Consider the following 20,590-nt stretch of genomic DNA (forward strand, 5'->3'; position numbering starts at 1 on the left):
GTGTCAATGGTCCATTTGAGAGATAGGTGGCGGTAATGCACTTATAAGTCTGCGATCCGCCGTAAAGCAAGAAGACGCCTCGCACGCAGACTGAAGAAGAAGACGCTTTACGCGCCGGCTGTTGAACGCGCTCTGGATGCGCTCAGGACAGTTCAGACATTGCAGTGCATTAGAGGTAAAAAACGATATAAATACTGTTCAGTTTCTTGCACAGACAGGGCTCGAAATTAACTTTATTAGACCTTATTGATCAGCTGATGTACCTGTGTTGAAAGCCCCATCTGGAACGAAGAAAGCTCCCACTGTAAGAGCGACCAGAATCAAGAACTTGAAGAACCAGAAACTGAAAAACAACATACACGGTCACATCGGCACGGGTCATTACATAAGACTTCCCTGACAAAATAAAACTATTGTGCAAAAAGGAATTTTCCATATTTAAAAAAAAAAAAGAAAAAAAAAGCTTTCACCAGCAGAGGGCAGCACTGAGCACACCCTGTCCATCATTACAGCTGGAAGAGTGAATAGTAAAGCTATACCCGTTTTGAATTGAGGCTCGTGGATCCTTGCTGCTTCTCACACGGATCATGATGATGGAGAAGAGGAAGAAGAAACAGGCCATGGCAAAGCACATCCTGTAGACCGACTTATAGCCAACAATGATCTCACAGTTCACCTTCCCTTCAAATCCAGGTATAGAAGAGCCTCCTTCACAAAAACCAGGGATCTGTTGATAAATTCAAGAAAATTAAAAAAACTGCAGCTTTACAAATATAATATTTCAATCTCCCTTTACAGTCTTGATAACATACTGTGGCTGTTTATATGTTCAAACACAAACATTTGAAAAATTTAAATGTGAGATTATGAATATGTGAGATTATGAATGCATAAACCACTAAATAAATTAAGCTTGCTGCGGTTTCATAAAACTACTAAAGCACGGCACAAATGAGAGAAGGCAAACAAACCAGCCAAAGAGCAGATTTATGTATTTAGAGAACACAAACACACACATATACACACAACACACATATACACACATACATATATATATATATATATATTCTTGTTAACTTGCTTTTGATACAAGTATGCAAATATAAACATGCAAAAAATATTTTGGAAGTGTAATGTTGTTAGTAGTCTAAGGTCATTTTCCCACAACCTACAATATATCCATCTCAACATCAAACACAACTCAAACATGGATTTATATTAGGCTTCGAAAACCGCAAAGAGGGAACTAATCTAATCATTACTACAAATTATTAGGAGAATAATTCTACTAATGCTAATTTCAGAAGCCTAGTATTTATAAACCTAAAGTATATTTTACGCACAGTGAGATTCAGAATGTCAGAAATTCACTTACATTTAATTAGCAATAAACTAGAAATAGAAATAGTGCAGAAATACATGCAATTTATCGTGCAGCCCTAATATATATATATATATATATTCTTGTTAACTTGCTTTTGATACAAGTATGCAAATATAAACATGCAAAAAATATTTTGGAAGTGTAATGTTGTTAGTAGTCTAAGGTCATTTTCCCACAACCTACAATATATCCATCTCAACATCAAACACAACTCAAACATGGATTTATATTAGGCTTCGAAAACCGCAAAGAGGGAACTAATCTAATCATTACTACAAATTATTAGGAGAATAATTCTACTAATGCTAATTTCAGAAGCCTAGTATTTATAAACCTAAAGTATATTTTACGCACAGTGAGATTCAGAATGTCAGAAATTCACTTACATTTAATTAGCAATAAACTAGAAATAGAAATAGTGCAGAAATAATTATTTACACTACCTGTCAAACTTTTTGAATAATTAAATGTTTTTGAAATAAGTCTCTTACACTCACTAAAGACATATTTATTTGATCAAAAATACAGTAAACACTAATAAATGTTATTACAATTTAAAATAACTTTTTTTATTTTAATATATATATTAAAATGTAATTTATTGCTGTGATCAAAGCTGAATTTCAGTGTCACATGATCCTTCAGAAATCATTCTAATTATTATCGACGCTGAAAACTGTTTTTGCTGCTTAATAGTTTTGTGGAAACTATGATGCTGTTTTTTTCTTCAGCATTTGTTTGATGAATAGCCACCATTTATTTGAAGTACAAATATAAATGTCTTTACGGTCACTTTTGATCAATTTGTGACGTTCTTGTAGAAAATTCCGCTTTGCATCACAGGAATAAGTTACATTTTAAAATACACATTCACATAGAAAAGTTATTTTAAACTGTAATGCTATTTTACATTATTACTGTTTTTGCAGTATTCTGATCAAACAAACTGCAGCCTTGGTAAACACGAGAAAAATAGATCTCAATTATTCCAAATTTATGACCAGTGGTGCCAATATTTAGAAAATAAATATAGACATTTATTTATTCGTTTGTTTTGTTTATTTCCATGTTTGGTCTCAGATTAAAACGTCCCCAAATTTAAGTTTTAGAGCCGGGCAAATATTTCCCTTTAATAAAAATCAATCATTCAATCTGACACCGGTCTATCTTTTCCTTATACCTTCTTGAGCTGTGTCTCCATGCCGGGCAGGATCATGATGATGGACACTACAGTGCCCAGCAGCAGGAAGAAGGAGAAGGCCAGGCGGCTCACAGTGGAGCTGTATGTAGAAGGACAGCATCCTGATAAAAGACAGGGCGCAGAGCCGCACAGACAGGACGCCTGCAGTGATGGGAAGTCAAGTCACCTTCATTTCTACAGCGCTTTATACAATACAGACTGTGTCAAGCAGGAAAACAGTTGGTCAAGAAACACTCAACAGAGCAAATACACACATTTCTCCGTACTACAGGAAGAACACGAGTAGCCTGGACCTGTATGTTAAACATTTATATTAAACAGCGCTGGTAAAAATGGAAATGTTTGGTCTGGAAAGCGAGTGAACCGCGCGCGACGAAATTCTGAAAAAGTGTTTTATAGGTAGACATTGGGTGCAAATATGACCTTACTGAGAGCAAACAGAGTCTAAAAACATAAAGAAACGCCGTCCTTTAGTCATTATGTTTTTATAGTTTATTTACGTAACCAAAACGAGGAAACAACCTCTAAAACTCGTCTCGGTTATAGAAGTTTTGGGGGAAATGCGCTGCTGTCTTTACCAGATGAAATTTGACAACATTGATTTGAGTCAAAAGAATATTTTAGACTTACGCAGCTCGCCAGCGAGCACAAGGCCATACACGCACCCATGATGAAGGAGAAGACACCGAAACTAAAGCTAAAACACGGAAGTCAATCTTTCCGCCTCATTCGACTTTCTTAAGAAAGGAAACTCTAAAAGAGTGAGCAATGATTGGCTGGGAGACACATCGCTGGACCGGTGGACCAATCAGACGGCGGTACAGAATCATCGCTGAAGGAACAAGCCAATCAGATGACAGGGTTTGGAAAGATGACTTCTATAACTTTTATAACGACACGCTTTGATCTCGCCGCCACGCGGTCACGTGGTTCATGGAGCTCTCAATAGTTCCAAACAACTCCGTGCTGTCAATATGTTTGAATGGGTTTAAGTAGGATAGACAGCAGTTTCACTATATTTGCAGCCATTTCTAGTGATTATTAACACATCATGTGCATTTATTGTGTATTGATAACTACGCTGACTACGTTTTACAATCGCATTTTATTCTGGGGAGTGATGAAGAGACAGCATTAATATTTTTCTAATATGCTTACTATTCATATTACAATTAGTGTAGTATTTAGGCTAAATAGAGAAAATGTTTTTTTTTTAATTCCAGTGAAAAGAGGCAAATTAGAGACGTTTGGTGGCCAGAAAAATAATATTCCTATGTAATGCCATGGTTTAACCACTAGATGCCAGTATGGCTGCTTAATAAATATAGCCTACATCAGGGGTTCTCAAAGTTTACATTCAAAGGTCCGAATCTGAATTCTCATCAACATCAAACGGTCCGAAATAATTCGTACAAAACTTGTTTTTAAAGGGTTAGTCCACCCAAAAATGAAAATTAGGCTGTGTTTTACTCACCCCAGAGGCATCCTAGGTGTATATGACTTCCTTCTTTCAGACGAATCCAGTCGGAGTTATATTAAAAATTGTCCTGGCTATTCCAAGCTCTATCATTGCAGTCCGCGGGTGTTGCAGTGCTTCAGTCAGAAAGAAGTGAAATAAAAAGCACCCATCCATTAAAAAAAAAGTGTGTATTCAGGTTTAAATCCCCACCGGGATAGAAACACACACACACACACATACTGGTTTCCATAGACGTAATGGTTTTTATAGCCTATACTGTACAAACTGTACTCTGTTACCCTAAACCTACCCTTAAACCTACCTACCTACAAAACTTTCTGCTATTTTAGATTTTCAAAAAAGAGTTTATCATCACGCAATGATATTACGCAGCGCCTGAAAATAGTCCCCTGCACGCTCCCTGTGCAAGCAGGTGGTCACGTTGGATATGTTGGAGCAAACACGGCTTAGTGTGAAATCTTGTTTTGCCATGGCTGATGTTTCTGAGTGTTCTCCACTATGTTTCCGCTGCCTGTGTATTTTGATCTCCTAATTATTTACCTGGTTTAGATTATTTGCTGCCTGCCTAGAGACCTTTGCTTTGTATTGCCTTGACTGTGCTGTTGACTGTTTTCTGCCTACCTCGTACCTGTACCTGTTTACATTACACGATATCTGACCAGCCCCTGGTTGTATGTATTGCTCTCTGGTGATCAACCCGCACCTGTCTGACTACTCTTTGTGCTTTGTCAATGAAGCTGCAAATGGATCTTAATCCCAATTCTTCGTTAAATTAATAGTCACCTTTATTTATAGTGATTTGTACAATACAGATTGTTTCAAAGCAGCTTTACAGGGATAAACAGGAAAATAATGTTTCAGTGATGCAAACAGACATCAATTCTGCTCTAAAAAAATGTCATTGCTCAGCTGAGGTCAGTTCAGTGTTGATGCAGTTCCGTTCAGTAATGTGTAAAGTTAATCAATTATGAAAGCAGTTCAACTACACTGTAAAGCAGCCCTTTAAAAACTGTGATGTCATCATTTAGTTCAGTTCTCATCCAATAATAGTCATATTTACATAGTAGTACTTAGACACAAGAGAACCGAGGCCAACGGTGGAGCCAAAGTGATGGAGAACCCAAAGGGGCCATGGTGAAGCTGAAAGCTCAGAGGTCCATGGTGGAGCAGGTGGAAATCTGCTGACTGAATGACGTACCAGTGGAGCCGAGCGATCGGAGGATCGAGAAGGACACATGGCCTTGGAGGGCCCGGGTGAAGCTGGAGGTTCAGAAGGCTTGGGCCATAGGCGCGGGAAGTGGGGGTGCTGAGGGTGCTGCAGCACCCCCTGTTTTTTTCTGTTGGCAACTGTTTAACTGTTGGGAATAAAACAAAAATCAGAGTGTCTATTTACACTAAGTGCAAATAGCCCGCCTTGTTGGCAGAGGCTATTTACATTAACTCCACCCACCAACGTGTGATTGGGCTAGTCAACATTACAAAAGAAGAAAATCAATCTTCAGATTCAGTGGTGTAGATGGTAAAGCATGTGTTATACTACTTTTGACGCGATCGACCCGTTTTCGAGTCTGCCTTTTGGCTAACTTTTTTCTCCCTTTTCAAATTTCAAATTGCATCAGAAAAGCATTTATTTTTAATAAAAATTAAGGAAATAATCAAATCAAAAAGTTGAAAATAAAGTATCGGGTAGGGTTAGGGTAGGTGTAGAGGGCTTTTGTCCCAATAAGGTGGCATCCATTTAATAATTTGAATTAAAATTAAAATGTACACTCAATAAGTTATTATTGCATATTATGCAATGTATTACAATGCGGAGGTGCAGATAATTCCCACTATTTGCAATAAGTAATTAGCAGAATATCCTGCTATTTTAACATAGTATAAATAGAATCTATAGTTATTTGCACTTAGTGTAAATAGCATATCTTCACTAAAAATACTGCTATTTTCACTTAGTGTAAATAGCCTCTATCTATACCCACACTTGTGGTCTTGGCCACTTGACAGCGCGTGCGCGCGACAAAAAGTAAGTGCGCAAGACTGTCCCAGTTCTTAAAAACGCCAAAGCGCAGTGCCTTTAACGCACACTAAACCCACACTATCTCGAATACTATGGGCTTACATTTCTGCCACAATTCTGCGCGCGAAAGATCATATTTTGAGCGCACAAAAGTGCATTTTGCACGCGCGCGATCTGAGTTTTGTGGAGAAAATGTTCGTTTCGCAAATAAAAAAGTCTTTCGAGCGCACGGAAATCAATTTTGCATTTAAAATACGTTTTTGGATGTGTGCAGACCTTCTCTTTTGCGCGTGCAACATTTCACTAGCTTGCTCACCTGATGCCCCCCTCAGTGCTCGCTAAATACCAACAGCTCCCTTGCTCAACACAACCCAGCGTTACATTCTCACCGGTGAATGACACATGATGTAGCGATTGCAGGGAGGGTGGGACGTTTGCTTTCAGTGCTATCAGGCTAAAGTTAGCATTTTCCAAGATCTTCTACTGCACCTATAAAAATGCAAAATTGATTTTAGTGCGCTCGAAAGACTTTTTTCTTTGCAAAACGAACATTTTCTCCACAAAACTCAGATAGCGGGCGTGCAAAATGCACTTTTGTGCGCTCAAAATATGATCTTTTGTGGCAGAAGTGTAAGCCCATAGAATACCACTCCGGAGCGGTATTCAAGGCTTAGTGTATCCCATCATGCATCATGTTCTGGAAATAAATCGTGAGACTTTTTGCCGAGATCTCGCGAGAGGTCATGGAAACCTTTCCAATGTATGTTAAATATTAATAATAGTTAGCTATTACATATAATTTGGTAGTAAAACAAAGAGTTGCACATTTTATTGGTGCAAATGAGTAGTGGTGATAATTATTTTGTACAACATTTGCAACTAAATTTTATTACTTAATTAGAAGCACCACAAAATTAAATTGTGTCATCTGTTATAGGCACTACTGGACAGATATTTAGAATTTGATTTTAAAATTCAAAGTATTGAAAATAAAAATGAAGCTTTGTAAACACTTGCATTTTTACAACACTCTAAGTGTGTCCCGTCAGGTAATGAAAAGTTCTACACACACTTGTGGTCTTCATGCTCACTTGAACACTTGGAACAAATACAGGAAATACGTCATAGAAGTAGTCAAGTGGTCAAGTGCAAAGACCGCAAGAGCGGGTATCTGGACAAGGCAAAAGTTCACATCTGGCCAAGTACAGTTTAAATCCCCGGATGTGTTCTTGCTCCGCCCCTTTTATCAAGGATGCATCCAGAGGTGACTTGTGCGAACTTGAGGCAACCAGGTATCCCAGAATGCATTTCGCACCAACCAGCGAGCGTAAATGGCGGAGAAAACCCGCATAATTTTCAAAATATTACTGTTATTGTGTCATGAAATGCAGTTCTAAGAGTATTTCAGGTGAGAATATAGTTGTTAAAAACTCAAATCTGCGGTTTATTTATAAAGATAGTGCCTATTTAAAAATTTGTTTCGCCGATTTCGGAGACGCGAGATCCACGCCATCACCGGGCGCTCAGTGCTCATGTATCCGCCGAGAGCAGCCTCACCTCGGCTAGGCCTTCTGACATTTGCCGCTGGCTCTGATGGCTCTGTAGTGGTTAAACATGAGATATAATTCATTTTGGGTAAATCTAACAGGCAATCTTTGGTCTCATGAATCTATTATTTCTTCCAGGTCATATCGTTTTGGCTGAGCACAAAGTTATGTTTGGCTGAGCACAAAGTTATATGTAAATAATATAAATTATTTTTTTATTAATCGTAATACAGCGCTGTCTTTGTTGCATACATTTTACTGAATTGTTTGCTTTTGTCTTTATTTCCTATTACGTAAGTATTTTATACTTTATACTTATACTTTTATAATGGCTATATTGTTCATTAAAACTGACATTTAACAAAAAAGGCAGATTTGTGCTTGTCATATTTCATTTTATTATACATTCAGTGAAGATAATCAGAGTATATGTGCACATATTACCTAAACCACATATTAATGTTTTATATTTTTAAAATGAAAACGAAAAGGCAGTGGTGTTTGATATATTTCGTTTCACTGTAATGTATATACGTTTTTGCGGCTATTAATATGTTTAAAAGAAAACTAAAAGAGGCAGTGGTGTTTGATATCATATTTCGGCGTATTGTATGCATACAGTGAAGATAACCGGAGTAGCCAAGGCGAGCTGACTGACGTTATCAAGTACAGTGCTGCTCCATTTGCAGAATTACAGGTGTTGTGCCAAATTCTGACCCCCGCAAGATTATTACCCCTACCCCCCTAGTATTGGTAGGTTTAGGGTTAGGTGTGGGGGAGGGGTTAGGATTAGGCAATCAGGTAGCGATTTCAACGAGAGGGGGTAATAATTTGGCAGGGGTCGAAAATGGGCACAACACTGGACTTGCGTCCTTCCGTGCTCCTCCTTTTATCCTTCCGGAGCTGCTCCGTGTGACTTGAGACCGGTGAGTGGCGCAGGTGTCGCGCATTATCATTCATTTAGCCCACCGGCCTCGCTCTGCTCCCACGGCTCTCGGTGGAGCCGGAAGACTAATGGACCCCAGTGGAGGGATCAGAATCTAAATACTGACTAGTGTGGTCCTCAAAGGATCAATTCCACTGGGTGAGGAGGAGACGAACCGTCATTAGATCCATCAGCTTTGGGTCAGTTATTTTGTCACACTGTATGAGAGTAGTTGAGGCAAGGATCTGTTTGCAGCTTTTAATAAATATGCAAGGTGAAGATAATGCAGAAAAAAATGCCAAACCAGTCCACAATAACTGACAAACTGAAGAGAGAGAGAGAGAGAGAAATCATGTTACTTGTTGTCCTTATAAATATCAGTAACTGCACTAAATTGCACATTTTTCCTCATTTTGGGCATCTGAATAAAGTTGAGGTGTTTTTTCTCTCTCTCTCTCACATTGAGTGTGAGCTCCATATTATATATCACACTAAATGAGCCATAAATGCTTGATGTATCATTGTTTTAAATGTATTTGCTTAATGGTTATAAACTGTTCAATTTTAAAATGAGATTTTTCTCATTATTATTTCATGTTTCAGACTTTACAGGGTTAATTACAGCAGCTTTACAATCTGTCAAATAGATTTACATATATATTTAATAAATATATATTTAATTTCCTGCAGCGGCATCTAGTGAAAAAGATGGAACTGTGGAATTTTTCACTATCACCTTACTCTTGATGTCTCCTAGTTACTCTGGTCTTTGGCGTTTGCTAATAATCTTCAAATTACATCCACCAAAGGCAAGTCAAGTCAGTCAAACACTTGCTGATTGATCTGGGGCAAAAACCTAACAACAGATTTAACGATAAAAAAGTAAAACTGACTGCCAATTTCTCCAAAACGTTTGTAATATAGGTAGAAAATGGGTAGCAATGATTCATTAAATCCAGCTTCCTCAGGAAATCCTGATCTTTCTTATCCAGATTAATACGATTAATAGCTCTGTTCATCTGAGACAACGCTCTGACTCTTCATCCATATTCCACATTGTATATTTGTCACGAATTCGGTCCATGGACTTCCGTTTATTCACCACCAGAGGTCACCCTTTCCATTACATTGACTCTCGCACAACACAAACTGTTGCATAGCACCCCGGACTACATATCCCATCATTCTTTGCACGATTTGCACACTGCACTGATTGCACTCATTGCACACAGCTGTTTCTAATCACCTCACTCACTATATAACACCCACTCTAACCACCTTTCTCTGCTGAGTATTGTTTAGCCCGTACCCCATTCCGAATCTCTGTGTTTTCCTTGTTTTGCCTTGCCTTGCCTGTTTCCGCGGTTTCTGATCTTTGCCTGTTTTCCTGTTTTTTTCCCTCTCGTCTCGCCCCTGTGTTTCTGTCTGCCGATCGGTGACCTACGCTAGCCCTGGGACTATTCTTGTGTTTTGCCCGCCATATACCTGTTTGCCATTGTTTGACCCTGCCTGTTTACCACGTCTCTTTAATAAAGCCTGCAGATGGATCCACACGTCTCACGTCTCGTCAGCCCCGTTACAGAATTCCCATATTGATCTTTAAAGAAAACAGACACAATAAATTCCACTGTTATTTGACTTTTGAATATATACCTACAGATAGAATTGAACTGTTTGTAACATGACCTGCCATGTTCTCCTTGCTGATTTTTCCAAATGTTCTAGAAGTCTTTATATTCATGCAATGACATTTGCATTGATTCGCTCAGCAGAAACATTAATCCAGAGTGACTAACAAGAGAGGAGTAGTACAGCACAAGCACTTCGACGTGAGGAAAAATGCAATCAGAAGTGCAATTGTGCAATAAAATACTCTCAGGTTAGAGGAATATTACATTTATACAATCCCAGGTCTATTTAGGCCGACGGTTGACACTTTACAGATTTTAAATAGCTGTAATACACAAGACACTTACAGTATGTTTCAGAGAAATGCAATGTAGAGCTGTCCAGGGTGCTGAAACTGTAAACCACTGTACTTCATGTTTTGTCTCCGATATCACCAATAGCTAATATTTAGTCTGCACATGCTAACAAAATGTTTTCACTCAGCCTTGTTCTTCTGCAGATCTGAAAATAGGTGAGAAATACAGGAGTGGCAAAAGAAACAGTTGAACTGTATTGCTCCAGTACTCCAGTTTCTGATGGTGAGTCAGAGGACGAGTCTCATCCTTCACTGTCATCCTTTACAGACAAGATCACTGAAATCAGATCCTAGATGTGACTGGCCGTTCCACTGTTTCACACTTGCTTTCCAAGTATTGATCATCCACTGATTCCCTAAGGTCTTTGAGAAAGAACTGAACTGGCAGCTTTCCCTTTGGGATATGACCCTGATTCTCAATAGTGTGGTCCAAGCTTTCCATGCATATAATTGCAAATGCTGCCAATTAGACAAAAAAGAACTGTTTTTTTTTTATTTAATGTTCTTGCACATAATCTCATTTAATTTCTCAAATATTTCAAAAAGGTCCTTATATTGTGAAATAGTCTGGTTTTGTAAACACATTGTTGAAGCTCTTCACCCAGACATGAAAATTTGTTGAAAATGTGCTCACCCTCAGGTCATCCAAGATGTAGATGAGTTTGTTTCTTCATCAGATTTGGAGAAATGTAGCATTACATCACTTGCTCACCAATGGATGCTCAGCAGTGAATGGGTGCCATCAGAATGAGAGTCCAAACAGCTGATAAAAACATCACAATAATCCACAAGTTATCCACAGCACTCCCAACAATTAACATCTTGTGAAAGGAAAAGCTGCATGTTTGTAAGAAACAAATCCATCATTAAGACGTTTTTAACTTCAAACAAAATACGAGTCCTCTATCCATTTTATTGCTTTCTCCTGAGAAAAAGTCATCTCGTCTGAATCAGGAGAGAAATATGCACAAATCAAGCATAGTTTACAAGCCTAAACAGTCCAGAATAGTGAGAGGCCCATAGTGGATGGACTTTTTTTTACTGGAGGAAGCATTGTTATGGATTGTGGACTTGTGGAGTTAGACTGTTTCAATTTCAATAGCCTTATTGATAGATTTGTTTCTTACAAATACGCAGCTTTTTGCTTCGTGTGGATTACTTGTGGCACCCATTCACTCAGAAGACCCACTGGTGAGCAAGTGATGTAAATAATGCTACATTTCTCCAAATCTCCGAAACAAACTCATCTACATCACCTGAGGGTGAGCAAATTTTCAGCAATTTTTCTTTTTTTTTTTTTTTGGTGAACTATTCCTTTAACTAAAACCTCTGAACATATAATGTAAATAAACATCTAGATATGTATTGTACTAAATACAATCCATCTTCACTGTGTGTTGAGGAGAGAAAGAGGGGCAGTTTGAAGGGTGTTTCAAGCACGTGCCGCATCCATTGTCCTTAGTCACCTCTGCTTGACATGGGTCACCTCCAGAAAACCCCTCTGGGGCAGAAACAAGCCAAGGCCATTGGTTACTAAGGATATCTCCATAGAAATCCTTCAGTCTTCATGATCTTCCTGAGGGAAGCATAAATGCAGCCAGCTGCTTTATCATCTGTATGCATGCCGTATGTTGCCTTTAGGAAATGCAACAATATACATATAGCATGTATACTTTGACTACATATGATAAATCTCAAACATAAAATTAGCAGAATGACAATATGGGTATTTGTACACTGTAAAAAAAAATTCTGTAAAATTGACGGTAAAAAACCAGCAGCTGTGGTTGCCGGAATTTTACCATTAAAAATATGGTAGCGACGTTTTAGGTTTTACGGTTTTAACTTAAATTTACAGTTAAATACCGTAAATTCATTAACTGATATAATGTTAATATACCAACCTATTGAAGTACTGAAATCTGTTTTGTACCTTTGTAATACGCTGATAACCACCAAATGCAGGTGGTGATGAGAAAGTCACATGACGAACCAAAGCCCATCACAAGCAGCTTTTAAATAATAACATATATAGAAGGTGCACAGCGTCATTCACACAAACACTAAACACCATCATGGTAACACACATGAAACTGAAATAATGCAATAAACATTCATTTAACAACATTAGGTGTAACACACAACCCTAATATACAAAACTGATAAGAAAAAACTAAGAAGAAACATAGTTATTTCAACAAAAAAATATCAAATTTGAAATGTAACGCAGGGAATTCTGGGAATGTCAATTTACGGTTATTCACTGTAAATTATACGGTCTTTTTCACTTCCAAAAATGGTATACTACCGTAAAATTAATGTCCAATAGAGTTTTTCACCGTATATAGTAGGGGAATTTACCATTAACCATTTAACAGGTTTTTACTGTAGCATTTTTACAGTCTTTTACTGTTAAATTCACAGTGTATGTTAAATTTTACAGTGTATGTTATAAATTCAATACATTTACATACATACATATACATACATACATACATATACAGTATATATATATAATACTATGTCATTTTAGGCTTTCACTATATTTCTATTATATTTGAATAATGCTTATTGCAGGCATTATGTTGTAATGTGAGTTTATTCATGTTTCAGTTATCCAGTTATCATCACAGAACAATTTGAATAGAAATTTGTTTACAAACATCTTATATGAACATTGTGGGTATTCTGGTTCACTGGAAATCAGTGTATGGTCATTTTTAACATATTGCATTGTGGGATACCCAGTACACTGGTAATCAGAAAATGTGCTCATATTTTAAAGTAGTATTTACAGTACGTAGTCGTTAGGTACAATTATGTACCTTTAAGCTACTAAAATGCACTTTTTTAGGGGTAAGTAAGGTACAAAGGTATATCTTTTGAAAGGGTACCAACCCAGTGACAGCGATCATTGTGTACATTTTTTTTTTCCTGAGAGTGTGAATACTCAAGTGACCTAATACATTTACTAAAACAACCAAAGCACACTGGCATACTCTATCCCATAATGCATTGTTCTTGACCTTCAAGCTTTTGGTGTGACCAAAGAACAGATGTGTTTGTTTTTGTTTTTCTCTCTTATTTTATTTATGTATTTTTTGACAGAAAGTTAATGCATTTTACACACAAAAAAGAGATAACCAGACACCATTTGCTGAAGGAAACATGACTTTAAAAGATCATGTGACAACAATGTATCATGCCACTGTTTGATATGTTTAGATATTGCACCTGTTTCACATATATTTCCTTTTTTTTCCCCTTATTTATTTTTATTTTTTTTTATAATGCGTGATAATCAGTAAGCTATGTGTTACATTCCACACAGAGCCAGAGCTCCAGCTGCACTTTTGATTGGCTTTTAACGAGTGCGTCATGTGACCCCCAGAAGCACATGCCCAAATATCATATGAAGAGAGTTCTGCTTCTGTTCGATGTGTTTAATTAGCTGAAGCTTTATGACTAACACGACTAACAGGTGCTGTGCTGTTTCCTCTGACATGAGTCAGCAACCTGTGCTCTTGTTGAGAGTGCGTTTGGGAGGCTGATGAACGGCATCCAAGAATCCTGCATGCATATTTAATTGGAAAGTAGATGCGGGTTTAATTGTGTTTGTGGGTGACGGGCCGCATGACAACCCCAATACAGTCACCAGAGCAGAACCACAGCAGGAGCCCCGACTGACTCACTGCTCCTCGTTCATCCATCCATCCATCCATCCATTCACTCACTCACTCACTCGCAAATGCTCGGCGTACTATAAAATGCCTTTGAGAAGGGGAATATTGGACTCACGCTTTTAGGTTCTCGCAAGGCTGGAGACCAGTCCTCATTATTTAGTTGACCGAACAACAAAGAGAAAATGAAATGATTTCTAAGTCATGAAGATGCCCTCGGCGAATCCGCATCTGAATCGCACAGGTGAGAACTTTATGATATCAACCACAGAAATGACGGATAAATGCAAATAGAAATAGTCCATCTACATATTTTAGTTTGTGAAATATATGCAATTATTTAATAAAATGAATATATCCTGCATAAAAAAAATAAAAAAATAAAAAAATAAGCTTTTTGTTATATTGTAATGATTGGCAAAATAAAAAAAAAACACGTTATTTAAATAAGTAAATAAATCTTTTACTCTTATTAAATATATTTCCCTCCATGCTTCAAGAAGTTTTGCAGGTTGATGTAATTGTAAATTGCTGAGTGTGAATGGTGTTTGACGCACTTGACGCAATTCACATTCATTACGCGCTGGCGTCAGAGATCAATTAAATACCATTTACACGGCTCAGTGTCTCATTGTTCTCCTGGTTTCTGCTTGAGGTGTGAGAACAATAAGACTCTGCGGACATGTGCGCTTCATGAAGCCCAAACCAGAACTGCTGTCATCTTTGATGAATATATCCTGCATAAAAAAAACAAATAAATAAATAAATAAGCTTTTTGTTATATTGTAATGATTGGCAAAATAAAAAAAAACACGTTATTTAAATAAGTAAATAAATCTTTTACTCTTATTAAATATATTTCCCTCCATGCTTCAAGAAGTTTTGCAGGTTGATGTAATTGTAAATTGCTGAGTGTGAATGGTGTTTGACGCACTTGACGCAATTCACATTCATTACGCGCTGGCGTCAGAGATCAATTAAATACCATTTACACGGCTCAGTGTCTCATTGTTCTCCTGGTTTCTGCTTGAGGTGTGAGAACAATAAGACTCTGCGAACATGTGCGCTTCATGAAGCCCAAACCAGAACTGCTGTCATCTTTGAGCATTTTTAACATCATTAGCTATAGAGACATATTAACCGATGAGTTGATTTCCTGCCTTTTGATATAAAAACAAAAAACAAAAAAAAAGAGTTCGCACAGATAGGTTCCAGCAAATAGCCTACACTTGTATTTGTGAGTCTTCGACTTCTTTAAAACGCATCTACTCTGGGTTGCACGCAAATATCATGCTATTTTGAAAATTAGTAGGCTACACATTATTTACGGTAAAAAACGCGTTCTGATGGAGTGTCTTTAAAAAAAATCGATAACCACCTTCAGATTTTCCCCCACACATTTTCATTCTTAAATGGCCTAACTGGGAAAATGTACAGTAGCATACTTTGACATCGCTTTGTAGTGAGAACTATATCATAAATAACATAGTCATATAGGCCTGCGAAAATTTTAAAATGACACAGTATTTAAGATGTTATTCATGACGTTTCAAACACGCATGGTTTTTTTAGATGCGTAGAATATAGATTGCAACAAATCAATGTTTTGTTGTGAAGGAAGTGGTCAGGCCTTTATTGCTTTTATCCGCTGTGTGTGTGTGTGTGTGTGTGTGTGTGTGTGTGTGTGTGTCAGCAGGGTTTAAGAGGGGAGGGCACTTCCTATTCCCCAACCTTACATTCTCCATCTGCGATTGGCCCATTGGCGACTTTGGACCCTATGGTCGCAGAAACGTGCAGTTCATCAGCTCAGTGAAGTTGAGCATCACGTAGACTTGACCTATAGCTGAGGGGATGCTACAGTGACCCGAGTCCTGTGATTCACTCAGGAATAAACACTGGCCACTGTTTTATGCTGTTTGGGGCCCCAATCAATGATCTATTTTTGCAGTGTGAAGCAAGAAGAGGTTGAAGACATCCTGGAGACATGGCTGAAGGTGAGGTCGTGGGTGATCCTCCAGTGGGGGGTCAGTGAAGAGAGAGAGAGAGGGGGGCGGGATAAAGAAGAGGGGGGTGGGACGGATCTCCTGCATTGTCTTTCAGATTTGGGGATCTTTACAAAGAGCTCTTCCCAGAAGCCCTGGAATTGTCGCGTCGTTACCGCTAAAATGTACCCCGAATCTTTTGTTTGTTCGTTCCTTCTGGCGTTTTACTCAGAGTTTTGAAATGCGGAGGGAAGTTTGAGGCGCTTTCAGTACTACTTGGGATTTATTTGGAGGTTGATGGGCGAGATGGGTGAAATGGGCTCAGTTTATGAGCAATATTACACAGGTGAGCGGGTGCGCATTTGTGCTTATCTGGTTAATTACTGAGCGCGCACTGATAAATCAACTTTTTTTAATTGTGTGTAATTTAATGCTAAAATAGCGCTTTTTAAGAGAACTGCATGAGGCGTTAATTAAAAAAAAAAGTCCTTTGATAATCTGTTTTCAACGTTTTGATACCACTGATGATTCACATAATGGAAAAGTAGCTGCATGCTTTGACTACAATATTCCCTATTTTGATTTATTGATGATTGCAAGACATTTCAATGTATATTTCTTGAGGGAAATGGAATTCTAGCGTTTCAACTTTCATTGCTGTCTACAAAATCAGCGAAGAAATGAACCGAGACATTTTCCAAGTTACCTGTTGAACTGATAACAGCCTATGGACGGACTGTGCGTTTAATTGCGTTTTTTTATGTAAACAAACGTTTTATTTTGGATTATAAAAGTATGCATTTGGACAGTGTAAAATAAGTGCTGAACAAAGAGAAAATCCATTCACTGGTGTTTTGCACGTAGCTTCTGGCATGTTCTCGCCAAGCGTGATGAATTCACTACATGTCGAAACAGCCCTCAGATTGATTTTTTCGTCCACTTTCGATAGCGTGATATTTTTGTAAAGTTAGTTGTGATTTTCTCGTTTTTGTGATTCATCAAGGTGGCTGTGCAAAGACCGAGGAGGAGGAAGCCGCGAGCTCCGAGGAAGACTCGAGCTCGGTCCGTGGAAGTGGCTTCTGCAAATGGTTTAACGTGCGGATGGGCTTCGGCTTTCTGTCCATGACCCACCGGGAGGGCATCTGTCTGGACTCACCCGTGGATGTGTTCGTCCATCAGGTGAGAGCAAATGAATGCTGTCGCTTTTAATGGAGCGGACCTGTAAGGCCTACCTCTGTAGTCCTCTCACGACTCAAACGAGGTTACTATGCTACATTAAATATTTACGGTATTAGTAGGCTGCATGTATAATTATTTTCTACCTTTTATAAAGCTATAATTTAGTGTTCGGTGTTAATGCACGAACATTAACGCCTGGATATTATTATTTTTTTAATTGCATTTTTTTTCTCTTTCAAAAACAAACATGCAGAGATACTTAACGTCAAACAGAACACAATAATACATATAACAGATATACATCATGGAGGTTAAAACATTACATTTTACAAATAACATTTTTTAATGTGAGAGACGTTTGTATACATTTCTTGTTCCTAGTGATTGAAATCAATGAGTCATCAAATATTTTAAGTTCTTTACAGAAAAACTTAAAAGAGGGAGTAACAGACATTATTTTTGCTTTATGTACATGGAACTTCCCATGAAGAATTATCACCTTTAAAGTGTTATCAACTACATCTGATCCAGTATTACAGTTAAAAAAAAAAAAAAAAGGATCATAGATTCATCTATTTTAATTACTTTATAAAATATATCAAAAACCAACATAGACACCTGCTTCCAAAAGTCTTCAGAATATTTACAGTTATGAAATAAATGTGTACGCCTGAATATTAGATAGAGGCTAAATCAAAACCCAAATTCTTCAGTCGAAACCTCTTTTTTTTTTTTTTTTTAGCATCCATTTTTAAGCTGTATAGGGTTTTATGGTGATCTTCAGATCCTGTGTTGGTTTGTGTGTAGATGGTTTTATTCATTTATGTATTTAGTTATTTCTGGAGTTCTTGGACAATTTCTTAGAATTGCAAAAGCTTCTTTTATTTGACACCAGGTTGTGAAGCTCTTGTTTTGCTTATAACTGGGACCTTTATTTAGTTATTTAACACGCATGTATTGTCCAGTGGTTTTATTTTTGAATGATTTCCATATTTAATCTATTTGGTTCTTTGGAAACGTCCACATTTCTGGTGGTCTTTATAGATGTAGAATGTATGTATTGGACTAAACCGAACTGAAGAGGCCAGAAAGCTGAGATTCGTGTGCTTTAATTGTTTATTTAATATTTCTGCAAATAAACAAATGACTATTATTCTGAACATTGTATGGGATGTCAGTTCATGGGGTTTTAATTTTAAGGGGTTTTCCCCTTTCAATGTTAAATAGGGTGAATACAGAAAGTGGGCGCTCTGTTATATTATAAGTTGTTGTTTTAAAATATGCCAATTTTTTTTTTATTCTACACTGTACAGTGGGAAAATGAACAAAATATTAAAGGCAAAACTTAAATTTAAAAGTGGTCCCACTTCACCTTTATTTACTCTATTAGGTTGTATTAAATTTTAAATGCAGGCCTGTTCTTTCACATTTCTTCCAAAGATTGGCCTGAAATGGTAAGCAAATTGAAAATGATTGCTTCATTGTTAGTGTGTGTAGATTTGGGTGCTCTCCTGTAGATCAAACTGTCCCAAACGATGTTATTTCATGTTTGAACCGTGGTTCAGTGGGTTGTACACATGCTCACAGGTTCAAGTCCGGTCTCAGCATGTCCTTGTTCCTTGTCTGCTCTTTAACTCTGACTACTGTCTGCACCTTATAAATGAAGACAGAAAGCTCGAAAGTAAAACCTCTATGACTATTAAACTCAAAATCACTCCGATTTGTTCTGCAGTGATGTATAACAGAGATTAGAGCATCTTACGGGCAGGCAGCCATACACAGTGTCAAGTGATCTCTCCGTCTCTCTCCAAGTAAGAGGTCTTTGGTGGCTGTCTGGGAGGATGAACGGAGGGTGTTGGAGCTTAGCACACATTGTCTTTAAGTCTCATTGACTGCACGTTAGGATGTAAAACTGAGAAGGGAACGTCAGCGTAGCATGGCTGTGTGGTAAAGGGATAGTCCTTCCAAACCTGTATGACTTTCGTTCTGCTGAAAACAAAAGATATTTTGAGCAATGTAGAAAAATGAATTTAATATTAATATTATAAACAAGCAAGCCCAGCCCAGATTTAAAAAGTAGCGCAAAATGAATGTAACACGTTACTTTCCAGAAAATAACTAAGTAATGTAATTAGTTACTTTTTTAGGGAGTAATGCAATATTGTAATGCTTTCCCCAGCACTGTTCATAAATCAGCCAAATGGGTATAGTTATCGGTCTTGTCTCAGATCGGCTAGATATCAGCCGATTAATCGGATAGTATAAATCAGTGCATGCATTCAGCACAAATTGACTGTAATGACAAGAGCATGCACAAATGACAGGATTTTCATTTTGGGGTCAGCTATCCCTTTAAGATGTGTTCCATATTTAAATGTGTATTAACCCTTTAGGACAACATTTGTAGTACTGCGCAGTGTGAATTTGAGCTTGGTTGTTTGGAGGAAGGTTTCTCGATATTCTTAGGTTGTATGGTTTTGATAACCAAGAGGTCATTGTCAAAGCCACAGGAGGAAATCCTGCCTTCCTCAGACTAGAGAATCACTGAATGAATGGTGTTTGTGTGCAGAGATGACCAAAAAGAGAGGCGGGTGGAGAGAGATTTCATAATTAATGGTGAAAAATTGTTGAAAGACATGCTGAGGGAGAATGTTGGGAGTGGAGATCAAGAGATTGGAGGAAGGGAGGGAGGGAGGGAGTATTTGGGGGGGAGGGGGTTGTTCGCTGAACTCATTCATAAAAAAACTCTGTAGTAAAAGAGGAGGGCGAGTGGTAGAGAAGGATGGAGCTCCGGATGGTTGCAGGAAGCCTTGACGGGTGTTGGGAGGATCTGAGAGATGGGTGTCAGTTAAACCTGACGTCGCGTGAGAGCCGAAGCGTGGACCACCTGGTGCAGCTAGCAGTGTTTGAAATTATCAGCCTCTTAACACCTACATTTTAAAGGCAGTCAAGCTATTTTTCACCATGGGCTCAATGCGAAAATGTGCCTCTCACTATATTTTTGGAAAACTCAAAAAAAATATACCAGTATAGTTCACTTATTTCCCTATAGTTCTTTGCAGAATACTATGTTATGACCAGTAGTCAAATTGTAAATAATAATACAAATCAGGGGGGATGGTGTGGTGAAGTGTCATTCAGCCATTCAGCCATTCATTCATTCAGCCATTCATTCATTCAGCCATTCAGCCATTCAGCCATTCATTCA

At 37.9% G+C, this 20,590-nt stretch overlaps 2 protein-coding genes across 2 annotated transcripts in view; one reads left to right on the forward strand and one right to left on the reverse strand.

Annotated features, from left to right (window-relative positions):
- Window positions 1-3,311, reverse strand: part of LOC107689546 (serine incorporator 2-like) — a 23,139-nt gene extending 19,828 nt beyond the window's left edge. The window contains exons 1-4 of the mRNA XM_016487567.1: window positions 3,216-3,311; window positions 2,565-2,726; window positions 540-727; window positions 264-343 (exon numbers count right to left, since the gene is read on the reverse strand). Of these exons, the coding sequence (XP_016343053.1) occupies window positions 264-343; window positions 540-727; window positions 2,565-2,726; window positions 3,216-3,254 (469 nt within the window). The 5' untranslated portion in view covers window positions 3,255-3,311. The remainder of the gene's footprint in view (window positions 1-263; window positions 344-539; window positions 728-2,564; window positions 2,727-3,215) is intronic.
- A 12,661-nt stretch (window positions 3,312-15,972) lies between these two features.
- The window catches only part of LOC107689558 (protein lin-28 homolog A-like), a 12,255-nt gene continuing 7,637 nt past the window's right edge, over window positions 15,973-20,590 (forward strand). Inside the window, exons 1-2 of the mRNA XM_016487579.1 lie at window positions 15,973-16,215; window positions 17,207-17,382. Coding sequence (XP_016343065.1) covers window positions 16,206-16,215; window positions 17,207-17,382 — 186 coding nt within the window. The 5' untranslated portion in view covers window positions 15,973-16,205. The remainder of the gene's footprint in view (window positions 16,216-17,206; window positions 17,383-20,590) is intronic.

The sequence above is a fragment of the Sinocyclocheilus anshuiensis genome, unplaced genomic scaffold (assembly GCF_001515605.1).
Source record: "Sinocyclocheilus anshuiensis isolate Anshui unplaced genomic scaffold, SAMN03320099.WGS_v1.1 scaffold369, whole genome shotgun sequence".
Taxonomy (NCBI): Eukaryota; Metazoa; Chordata; class Actinopteri; order Cypriniformes; family Cyprinidae; genus Sinocyclocheilus; species Sinocyclocheilus anshuiensis.